At 36.9% G+C, this 12,153-nt stretch overlaps 2 protein-coding genes across 4 annotated transcripts in view; one reads left to right on the forward strand and one right to left on the reverse strand.

Annotated features, from left to right (window-relative positions):
* LOC109017340 (G-type lectin S-receptor-like serine/threonine-protein kinase At1g11410) overlaps positions 1 to 12,153 on the reverse strand; it is a 77,480-nt gene that overhangs the window by 25,897 nt on the left and 39,430 nt on the right. The window lies entirely within an intron of this gene.
* LOC108989293 lies at positions 1,656 to 3,990 on the forward strand. Of its 3 annotated transcripts, none has more exons than XR_001995814.2 (4): positions 1,656 to 1,962; positions 2,995 to 3,087; positions 3,187 to 3,279; positions 3,445 to 3,990. XR_001995814.2 is itself a non-coding variant. In XM_018962853.2 (4 exons), the coding sequence occupies exons 2-4, from the start codon at positions 3,076 to 3,078 to the stop codon at positions 3,757 to 3,759; spliced, it is 417 nt and encodes a 138-aa protein (XP_018818398.1). In that variant the 5' UTR covers positions 1,656 to 1,962; positions 2,995 to 3,075; the 3' UTR covers positions 3,760 to 3,990. The 3 variants fall into 3 exon arrangements, 2 of the variants coding, with proteins under 2 accessions (XP_018818398.1, XP_018818399.1); XM_018962853.2 differs by having other exon boundaries at positions 3,190 to 3,279; XM_018962854.1 differs by lacking the exon at positions 3,187 to 3,279 and having other exon boundaries at positions 1,675 to 1,962.

The raw sequence follows: 12,153 nt of genomic DNA on the forward strand, positions 1-12,153 counted from the left end.
GAAGGAGGGGGGTTTAGGATTCAGGAATTGTGAACATTTTAATCTGGCATTATTAGCTAAACAAGGTTGGAGGGTCCTCCAAAGCCCTTACTTCTTGGACAGCTCGAGTTCTACAAGCCAAGTATTATCCCAAAACTGATTTCTACTCCATTATGGTAAAACACAAAGATTCCTTTGTGTGGAGGAGTATTATTTCTGCTAGGCCCCTCTTACTTGAAGGCGTAATGTGGAAACTAGGAAATGGGGAAAGGGTGAACATCTGGTAAGATCAGTGGATTCCTATCCCTACCTCTTACAGGATGCAATCCACTCCTAAAATCCTTGCTGCTGGAGCTAAAGTGGTTCAATTGATAGATCAAGACACGTGCAATGGAAATCAAACTTGATCCAGAAGATTTTCAGTGAATCTTAAGCAGAAACCATATCTAGAATTCCAATCAACCCTTGTAGAAGCTCAGACATGTTGACTTGGAGATGCACTTCTAATGGTAAGTTTTCAGTGAAGTGTGCCTATCACCTTCAACGGTCAATCTCATATAGCAAGTTGGGTCAATCCTCAAGGGCTATCTTAAAATCAGACATATGGCATAGCATTTGGAATCTAAAAGGCCCTAACTCTGTCAAGATGTTCATTTGGAGAGTAGCCAAGGAAATCCTTCCAACAAAGCTTAACCTTCATAAGAGAAAAGTGGTGCGATCTCCCATGTGTCCTATCTGCTTATGCCATCCAGAAACTGTTGCTCATGCCCTATGTTCGTGCAAATCTACCCAAGTTGTATGGAGCCTAAGTTCAAGGAGGATTTAGAAGTGTAGCATCTTTGATGTCCCTTTCAAGGAAGCTTTAGACCATCTATTCTCCATCATGTCTAAAAAGGATCTAACTGAGATTGCCATGAAAACAAAAAATATTTGGCCTAGAAGAAACACTTGGGTGTTCGAGTCAAAATTTAAACCTCCCCAGCAAGTGACTAATCTAATCTCAATGAATCACCTTGATTTCAGCCTGTGTTGTGGCCAACAAAAACAAAAAATCTTCTCTGTCCCAAAACCAGTGCAATGGTGTGTGCTTCCTCCTAATCAATTCAAGGCCAACTAGGACGTGCCATTGACAAGGTTTGGTGTAGAGTTAGAGTTGGTGTGGTAATAGGAGACTGCCACTATAACAATTAGCTGCTTTTGTTGTGCTCTTTTCTCGGTGATGGTCATCAGTCGGTAAAAAAATTGATTATACCTTTGATTTCTATTATTTGCATCGACTTACAGGATTGCAGGCAATCTACGTTTCTTTTGCGGTGAATACTAGTTGCAGCAAATAACGTCTAAACGTATGACATTATTTTCAATCGCCGGGCTTTTTTTTTTGTTTGCTACGAGTCTGTCTCACCACAATTGTCTCCTTTAGGCATTCATGTGATGCTGTCCATTATAACCGTGCCAAAAAGTTTATTGCGGCGGAAAAACTTGTCCACCCACCAGCTCGCCGCAACAAATCGCGTGTTTTTCTCGACTTAACTAATCTAGCATGAGGTTCGGATTTTGTTGCAGTAGGTATTAGTCGCCACTAAAACCCCCCGGTAGAAATGATTTTGCACAAAGAATTGTATCGTCGTTATAACTTTTTCTATATATAATATACTGTTGTTTGACGGACTTCTACGTGCGTTTTGGCACGGTTTTGAGCTTGGGTGCCCCAATTCTCTCTAGATCTCTTCCTTGAACAAAAGTTTGACGCCGCTACGGTCGCTGCAATCCTACTGTCGTGTTGCCGCATCGTCGCCGTCAAACTCCTCGTCTATCTCTCATTTTTCCAGCGTCGCCTTTCCTCGTCTATCCCTCTCTCCCTTCCTTTATCTCACTAATTAGTGCTGCCATAGCCTCTCTCTGCTCTAGCTTCTTTTGTGAAATAGCTTCATCATGTCGCCGTACCAGTCCAGCATTTCAGAGTACCAGCCACCTCTTGCGGTAAGCTCTCTTGTTCAAGTCCGCAAAATGTACTCTATATCGGGTAGACAATAGCATATATATAGCAAGAAATAGGTATGGACCAAATACTGTGATGAAGTCAGATTAGACTACAATTGAACAATACTAATTGATATCCTGAAGATTCTCTATGAAATTAGACTAAAGGTATAGACCGAATTTGCTAAATCTCAATTGATGTCCAATATATTTGTACCAACATGTACTAGAGAAAAGATTCAATATATAAAAATAGACCCAAATTATAAAGTACCTGGTAATTTCGAATAAGTGGTTTTGTCGCCATGAAAAAAATTGGGATGCAAATATTGACATTCTTAGGATGTTTACTATCAATGTGTAGAAAATTTGAATGATAGTGCCATTAATTTTTAGTAAATTGATTGTCCTGAAAAATTAAGTTGGTTTAGAATTCTAAATATATGTTATATTTTTTACAAGGCCTGAAAATTTACTAGCTATAGTAAAACTAAAAACACTTAGGACATTCTTCCTTTTCAAGAAAATGTCGACATGCATTGGAAAACATTGTTTCTGAGGCAAGGCCAAATATGCAAACTTTGGTTTTCTTAGAACAAAATTCTTGAAGTAATTTTTTTATTTCTTATCAGAACAACCTTTTGTAAATTAAAGTCCTCAAAATAACTTGTTCAAATCATTTTATACTAATTTTGTTTTTTTGCAAAGGAGGAATGATCTCAGTGTTTTACTCATTATTGTTATAATGAGTTTTCTCATTGGCCGAAAATATAATAATATGCCAAAATCTAGAGCCCGTCTTGTAAATTTCTTTCCGCTTCCTAAATAACTAAGTTGACAGCAAAGTATTTTTTATAGTATTTTCCAAAGAAAGATATTGTGTTTTCGTCGTTGTTGAATCTTCCATTTCATAGTTGTTGAATGGGTTAAAGTTAGCTTTATTGCTTAATCCTCTATTAGATATATATATAGTTGTTGATGGCAATTGACGTATGGTTGAAAAAAATTGTTAAATTTTCTGTTTTATTGCAGTAAATGTTCAGCCAAAACAATGAAAATAGGCGTAAGTAAAGAGTCAACCACACAAGCGGAAGGACTTCATTTGTTGTACTAATGGAAAGAAAGGTATTGAGATTATATGATGTCCAGGTTGTTACTTTTTATGGAAATTAAATTTTATTTTCCAAACTATGCTAATGTGGTTGGTATGCCTATATGTTCAAGTAGAAGGAGAAGAATCTAATTAATTTCTACAAAGATGTGCATTGGTCGAATAAAAAAGGGATATTTATCACAACAACTACTGAAGACAATTATGTGAGTAGATCCTTGTTTATTCATAAATAGCTGGTTGATTCATTATATTTTTAACTGTTTAGTGTATGAAAAGTTCACTGTCTAGTGTTAGCACATAAGTATGGAACTTAGTGGACAAGCTTTATGGTTGTATTATGTTCATGGTTTAAGTTGTTTTGGCCACAGAATCAGATGGTTCAATTGATGAATGCCAAAGACCCAAATGCTCGCACAGATGAAGCAGCAACAACCATATTTAGGGAGGTATTGGGACATAGATCAAGGTATAACAAAGGGCTGGGCCACTCTGTTATGCCCGAATCTACAAAAGTGGCTGGAGTATCAAATGAGGAGTATGAACGGCTTGCTAAGGAGAATGAAGCAAATAGGAAAAATGCAGAGTATTACCAAAATCGGGTTGAAGAGATTGAAGGTGGTTTCAGGATTATGAGGGAGCATATGCAGGATTATGAGCAACGTGTAAACATGAAAATGTCATAAGTGGAGACAGAATTAGAGTCTCAGAGAGAGACTCAAACTACAGTTCCTAGCCGACATTTCTGCATGCCAGCAATTACTAATTTTGTATTTTGACCTACACTTTTCCTGCACTTTTGATGAAGGGGTGTTGGGAATGCTGATAATATAGTTATACATTTGAAAATGGATTAATTATATTCTGATCTTAGTGCAAAGGGTCAAGGATGAGAGGTAAATTGGTTTCTTGCTCTATATTGACTGGTTTTAAAACTAAATTATTTGATGTTGTCTGGAGAGGTCATCTATGACAGATTCAATGACCTTTCTAGATGATTACCATGTAAAGTGGCAACTGGTTACATGGGGGTGTTGTCATGTTGATAGAATGCTAAAATGGTACTATGTATGTAACACTCCGTCCCCGAGGGTCCGGAGAGTTAACTCATGCTATCTGATAATCAACTCCAACACTACTAATAAACTTCCAAAAACTCCAAATCAAGCGTAAACACTTCCAACTTAAATAATCACACAAACTAATTTATCAAATCCTCGATATAATCAATTCTTCAAAATGCCACGTAATCAGAACACAATGAAATTTCTTAACAAACATCGCCAATACTAATCGAAACATTATGATATTAATCCACTATTCTTAAGACATCTCACTCAATGCTTCATAGTCTTGATCCTTAGCTGGACTATTCAAAATCATTTGAAAAATATATGGAGACAAGGGGTGAGTTATCAACAACTCAGTAAGCAGAGGAAATATACTAGTGTGTAAACATGAGCATTTACAGAGATCAGAATGCAAAATAAAACATTTTCATTTTTAGAGTGCGGAAGCAGAACATGTTATCAAAATATCAGAGCAAAGATTCATAAATAATTCAATTTAAAAATATCATTTGGCATAGCATAAATGATCATCATCATCATCATCATCAGAATATCATATCAGAATAGAGGCCATGTATAACCCCCGTGGTAGGGTTGTGCATCTGCGGATAGCCAAGCAGAACATAGATCACTCTGTCACCAAGGTGTACACTCAAAATAGAGACCACTACTATAACCCGTGGCAGGGCCGTATCTACTATTATTACCTGTGGTTGGGGCCGTATCCACTATTATTACCCGTGGATGGCCCGTAATCACTATTATAATCCGTGTTTGGGCTGTATCCACTATTATTACCCGTGGTTGGGCCGTATGCCACTATTATCACCCGTGGCAAGGCTGTAACTGAACAGAACGGAAATAGAATCAAATTCAGAATCAGAGAGTCATACCAAAGGTATTCAGAAATCACGTCTTATCCAAACAGTGTACTAAACAAAATGTTCAGAGAAGAATAAAATCATATTACAACATGATTTATGCACAAATTTCATATTCGCTCTCTTTTTCAAAGTTCAGGAACATAATGTCAAAAATAAACTCATGTCTACCCCAGTCATGACAAAAAATACTTTCTTAAACAAAATCTCATGAGTAATGCAGAACAAATAACTGAGGTAGTTCAAATTTATTTTCAGAACCAAATATAAATATTTTTCAAAAATCAACCTCAGCTCATTTTATTTTAATGCAAAATCTAGCATAGGAACCTCGCTTACCTGAACTTCTTAGCTTTTTTGGAATTCCTCAAAAATTTCGAACAATAATTAATAGTCACCCATAAAATAATCACGTAATTCTCATAAATTTCCAATTAACCTCATATTTCAATATTTAATCCTAAGCTTTTAAAATAACCTATTTAATTCCTCAAAACCTAAAATTTTATAACCTTAAAGATCCTCATTCTCTAAATTTCTTTGATAATACTCAACATTTAAGGTAAGTACTAGTAAAAATTTTGTTAAATAATAATAAACAAATAGCTTTAATCATAATTTAAATGTTTAAAAATAAAATTACGTAGTTACTAAAATAATTTGCTACCAATTGTACGGTTTGAAAATCCTATTTATTTTCTGTAAAATTTCTTATACATCTCGCATAAACCATGTAAAAGCAGATTTAATATAAACAAAATTTCAAATTGAAACCAGCTAATAATAAGGGCAAAACTACAATTCCATATCTAAATAATATGTAGCAAAGGGTATTAATGTAATTGTATTTAATTAAACGACACATTACCAAGTTACGTAAACTCATATTAACAAAACTACCTAAACAAAAAAAACTCATGCTACGTAAAAGCAAAACAATGGTTTGTAAGGCAGAGGCTCATCGAGAGATTGAGAGCTCGACGGGCGGCGAGTTGGGCAGTTGTCTACAGTGGTGAGGGAGGTGGTTACGACAGAAAAAGGGTGGCTGAGCTCGTGGGGGAGAAAGAGAGATTAGTGGAAGGAATGGAGTTTGGCGTGAGGTAGGTAGAGGTAGCTCACTGTGAATGGAGGAGTTGCGTGCGGAGCGGAGATGAAGGTGGCTGTCTCGGCGGTGGAGCACTAAGAGAGAAAAAAATGACGTGTGAGAGAGAGGGGTATGAGAGCACCGAGAAGGAGACGGAGATGGAGACGGAGGGCTCCATATCGAGAGGCTTAAGCGCGGCGACGGCTTGGGTGGCTATCGACAGTGGCATGGCTAGGCGTGGCTGGGATGCTTGACTATGGGTTCCCTTTGCGTCGCGGAGGAGATGCCCGGAAGGGTTGGTAGTGCGAAATTGCCGTGCTTGGAGGAGCAACTAAATGCTCTGTTTTTCAGACCCAAAACAGTGGAGTTTCGATTCACTCCACAGATGATTGTTCTTGGCACTCTGGTGGTGGTGTAGTGGTGTACAATGAAGGAGTTGGAGTTCTAGTGATGGACAAGTGGAGGTGACGCACGGCGAGGTGGAGTTGTGACCCGTGGAGATGCAATGCATGCACGGTTGCGCCGATTTGTATGGGAGCAGTGAGAGTTCTGAGTGGTGCACGGTGGAGATGGGTTAATAGTTGATCAGAGGCTTATGAGGGGGTGCACTGGTGGCAGCAGTACGGAGGGCTGGGATTTCGTGTGGTGACTCTCGGTATGGGAGTGCATGAAACCGAGGGGATGGAGGCTGGGGCTTGCGATTCTAAGGTGGTGCGGCGGCAAGTGTTTGGGTAGTTTCTAATAGCTTGGGATAACATATGTGTGTCTATATATATGTGAGGTGAAAACCCTAGAGATATGAGGGAGACGTGCGTGCGGAGAGAGCTGAAAATAAAGTCGTGTGTGTGCCTGGAGTGGGTAAGAAAAACCACTAGAGATGTGCAAGATCATGCATTGTCGTGGACGAGAGGGAAACTTAGGGGTGAAAAAAATATAGACGGAAAAAAATTAGACGTGCGGGGAAGTTAACGTGTGAAAAGAAAAAATAAAATAAAATAAACTAAAACAAAATAAATAAATAAAAATTGAGCTTGATTTGGTACGGGTGTTACAATGTAAATCAGTTTGCATTGTTAAAACTGCCATAGATTACTCAATTTGCAATTTTAACAATGGAAAACAGATTTAACTAATTGTCATGAATCAAAGGGACTTTGATGGATATTAATGAGATATTGCCTATAATTTAAAACATCTTGAAATAGAAAATCTGTTTGCAATGTTTTTCAGTTTAATCGTTACTTGGGGTGGTTTTTGGGAAGTTTAACTAGAACAAACCATGATTTATGTACTGATTGCAAAAATCAATGACTCATATATTGACCATAAATGATACTTAATACTATGGGTGGTAGCTAAATTGGGCAGCAAATAAATTTCAGCTATACCCTACTGACTTGTGAAGAGGTTTTTAGGCATACACAAAATGCTTTTATTTGAGGAATTGTGTTATTGCAAAGAGCAAAGGGTGACTAGTGCAATAGCAGGATATGGTGGAATATAGATGAAAAAATTATGTATGAAAGGCATATATATGTATGAACTTACTGTTGTTATATATACATGATAGTGTTCTTGTAAAGGCAAGGCAGAAATTACAATGATGTTTCTGCATGGCAAGATGGTACTGCTACCAAGATGTACATGGCCCTGTGAAGAGTAAGGTAAAGAAAATAAATATCCATCGAATTCCATAAAAAAAAAGGCTTATGAAAAAGGGCAATCATTGGGATCGAGTATACTGACATGCATGCAGTATATGAATTGCTTATCAGAACAATTGATATTAAAACCACACTCATCTCCACCAGGCAATGAAGGAAAAATGAGACACTTTTCCTCAAGAATGGAGCAGTCATTTTGTAGAGTGTTTTAGGCTGCCCAACACACCATAAATAACAAAATTTGTGTCTGTTTGGCAATTGAAAGCACATGGAAAGAAGATGTGATTTCAATAACTTAAAATGTTAACCATGGCTGCATTTTCTGAGATGAGTTTTATGCCATTTTTGTGTATTGGAACAGGTGATCAATATTTTTCATCAAAGGGTAGTGGTGATTTGGATGTGCATCCCAAGACCCCAAAGAACTTTAAGTTTAAATATTCCTCTGTACGTGGGGTATGTACATGTACATGTAGAGATATATAGTAGGACTGCTGGCATGTTGAAATAGCAAGTATGAATCATAATTATAAGATTGAAATGTTAAACTAAGTTATGGACAAAGTTGAATGAAAGAGTAATCTCTAGCTAAGATATATGACATACTGCTTTGAGCAAGAATATAAACGATTATAGTCATCAATTGCACGCATGTGGTAGAACCTATAATTGCATGGTTGATTAATTTAGGATTATATATATATGCAATCTCCTCTTTGTGTCTGATATACACACACTGAATATATATATATATATATATAAAGGCCTACATGTTGGGATATATATCATGTTCAAAACCAGATTTAAGCCTATAAATATATATATATATATATATATATATATATGTCGGTGCAAAACCAGATGAGCACTATTTTTGAAGTGGATTATATACATGTGCTTGTGTGTGAAAATTAACCATATATATTTTGTGCAAACCCAATGTTAGAAAACATACATGATTAGTTACAGAGTGTCAAACCAGAATGAATGTACATGCATGTAAGTTCACGCTGGTTTGACATGTTTCCACAGATTAGCCATAGCCCCAGCTCTGCTTACATTACAAGAAATAAGGCTTTTTGCAACGATTTTATGTCTGTCGAAAATAAAATTGCCGCAAAAAACCTTTAATTGCGGCAATTTTTGCACCATCGCTATCTTTATACAAAAAATTTTGAAATTGGCCTTTTGCAGCGATTTTTTCACTTTTTCCAACGATAATATTCGCCGCAAATACTAAATTGGTCTTTTGCAACGATTCTACATTTTTTGCAACAAAAACATTCGTCGGTATATGAAAAAACTTGTTATGACGATTCGTCAATCGTTGCAATTGCGAAAATAGTCTTTTATAGCGATTATTTAACTTGCAAAATCTGCAAAAAAAATTATTTTCAACGATTTTTTAATCGTTGCAAAAAAAAAAATGAAAATAATACTTATTTTTGGCGATTTAAATTTCGCCGGTGAATTAAAACACGATTTTGGAGAATACAGATGCAGAAATTAACTATTAAGTTTTGCGGCGACTTTTTCATCTATTGTGGCGACCTTTTCCGCCGCAATAAATAATTTTTACTATATTGAAATTTATTTTCCATTGAATGCAAAAAGCGCCACAATAGATGATTATTGCAGCGACAATTGTCACCCTAAAATATTTGCGGCCCATTAAAGTATTATTAGCGGCGGAGTAAACTCGCCGCAAAAACCTAATTAAATTAAGCACCCCGCTCGTTTTCCTTTTCATTTCCCTCCATCCAGGCTCCCCCCCATCTCCCCCCTCTCTCTGCAATCCCTCTGATGCAAACAACCCACGCCATCGTGCACAGCCCATGGCAAACATTCCCACCACGCCATTGCCACCTTAAGTCAAATCCTTCTCCCCCAACCCCCGCCGGATCTCTTACCTCCCCGAATCTGGCATCACTCCTCTCTCTCTCAGATTTCTCTATATCGCCGCCACTAGGGGCGCCGTTCGCCACCACCCACACGTCGACGTCGTCATCAGTTCTCCGTCGGAGCCCCCTTCTCCTCCAAGCCTAGCCCAGTTCTCAGTCCGAGGCCCTCCCTCTCTCCCTTGCTCTGTTCGCAGCCCACGGCCACAGGTCTCGCCAGCGCCACTGTACTCCTTCTGAGCCACCACTCCACGCCAAGCGACCACCACGACCACCCCTGATATTGCCTTATGTTTTCACATTTATGTGTTCAGTTCATTCCTGTTATATTTGCTTGATTTCTTGTTTTAGTTCTGTTTGGAGATTGGGTTTTATGTTTATATGTGTGATCGCTAGTTTGTTTATGGGTTTGTTTATATCTGTATTTATATTGGAAACATTTGAGATTCTTTCCCCCTGAATGAAAACTTGAAACCATCAATATGTGATTTACAGATACTGTCTGCATATGATACCGGCCAAAATTGTCAAAGTGAGTCTTTTAATGTTTAAAATGTGGAGAGAGCAAGATTGTGAGCATTCAAACCCGTCTTCTCGTTTTAATTTATCAATTAATATTTCTTTTTTCTTGTTTGAAGAATGAACTTTTTTCCAGGTTCACAAGGATTCCAAAAATCTGTTTCTAATGTCTGGCTGCAAAATTGCAGATGGTAGTGGCACCATGCTGATAATATAGGATTTTCTTAGCTTTTTTAGCAAGTATATCTTATATATATTCTAATCTCTATTAGTACCATATAAAAGATAGTGGGATATGAAACATAGATGCAATTGCCTAGATTAAACAATTTTCGGGAAAAGGGAAGCTTGTTTTGAAAAAAAAGCAATACGTTGGAGTTTATTTTTATCCCCTGAAAGCATAAGTGTATAATTTTCATATATGGATCAATTATTTTGATGTCTCTATATTTCATATATGATTGTTTTCACTTTTATAAAAAAATGTTGTTCTTTTTAGGGGTTTTCCTTTCTCTTGTTGGAGATGGAAACCACTTTTCTTTATGAATCTATACATGTATTTGAAACCTTTTATATCTGGTCAGTCTCTCACATTGAGCCACCTTGCTTTGTGGTGTACCCATGTTATATATGTTCCTTTTATTTGTTTATATACTAGGTGACTAGTGTTGGGATGAATAGAGTGGGGATTGCTCATGTCTAGTATTTCAGAAGACAATGGTGAAGAGACACCATTGCAGGTTCTGTTATCTTTTCAATGTTTTCTCTTGAAACTCATATTTTGCACATTATGTTTACTTTTAAATCATTTGTTTTAGGTACGCCTAAATGGGGTTGCAACTCTCATTGGTATAGTTGAACTTTCAATAGTTGTCTCTGTCTTGGTTGTTCTTTTGGTGAGGTAAATTAAACTTGGGACTGCTCTCTCTCTCTCTCTGATAGTGAATTATTGTGGATGACCTCATAAATTGAGTATATGAAGATATTTTTATTGGCCATACCAAAAACTCAGTTGGAAATTCTCAGTTTATAGCAAGCAAAACATATACATATGATGCCATAGATGCTGTCATTAAAATTGCTACTGTTGCTGTATGTGTTTCTTTTGTATGTAGATATATATTTATTATTGTGTGGAGAATTTTATTTTCCTATTACCTTTGTTGAAATCTTGTAGGTCACCATTGTAGTAGTTGCAGTATCCAAAGGGCTTCCCTTGGTTGTTACCTTAACGTAGGTTTGCCTGGCCTTATATATAATTTTGTTTAGATTCTTCACTTTCTTAATCTCTCCTACATGTCAACCCATGTGCTTTCATTTTACTATTTTTCTTTCTGTAGTTCTTGTATTACCTTCAATTTATATATAGCTCAAATTGGTATTACCAACATCACCAATTTCTTCATGGCTCAAGTAGTTGAGATATTTTAAACCTACTTTCCCATTAACTTGTAGATGGTGCTGCCTCTAATTTCTTATTAGTGCAACCCATATCGATATGCATATTGGAATGTATATACTTATATATCGAAGTTGGCAAAGGATGAACGGTTTTGTAAAATAAAATAAAAATCTTCTTAAAGTTCCTTTAGGCTGTTACTTGGGATATTAAATGGTCAAATATTCTAATTTTAAACCCACTTATTTTATGGCAGGAGTGTAATTCTTATACATGTATTCCCACAGTCTTGGCTGCTTATTTCTTGTTTATCATCTGAGACATTATTGATTGCGTAGCTGAAAATGTTTTAATTTTTCAATGTTCCCATATGTTACCGCAGACTTATTATTTGTTTTACTATGATACAGCCTTGCCTATTCCATGAGAAAAATGATGGCCAACAAGGCCCTGGTATGTCATGTTGGGGATTTTCCATCCTTGTGCTTTTGGGAGACCTTACTCACAGACGCTGAGGCATACACACATGCCTATTGTGCGATTGGGCTCTGCCACAACTATTTGC

Source organism: Juglans regia, chromosome 3 (assembly GCF_001411555.2).
Source record: "Juglans regia cultivar Chandler chromosome 3, Walnut 2.0, whole genome shotgun sequence".
NCBI classification, from domain to species: domain Eukaryota; kingdom Viridiplantae; phylum Streptophyta; class Magnoliopsida; order Fagales; family Juglandaceae; genus Juglans; species Juglans regia.

What these genes read in the sequence shown, in the direction of transcription:
- LOC108989293 (XM_018962853.2), top strand. An exon ending in CAACTACTGAAGACAATTAT is followed by an intron (nt 3,280 to 3,444) that starts GTGAGTAGATCC and finishes TTTTGGCCACAG; the next exon opens with AATCAGATGGTTCAATTGAT.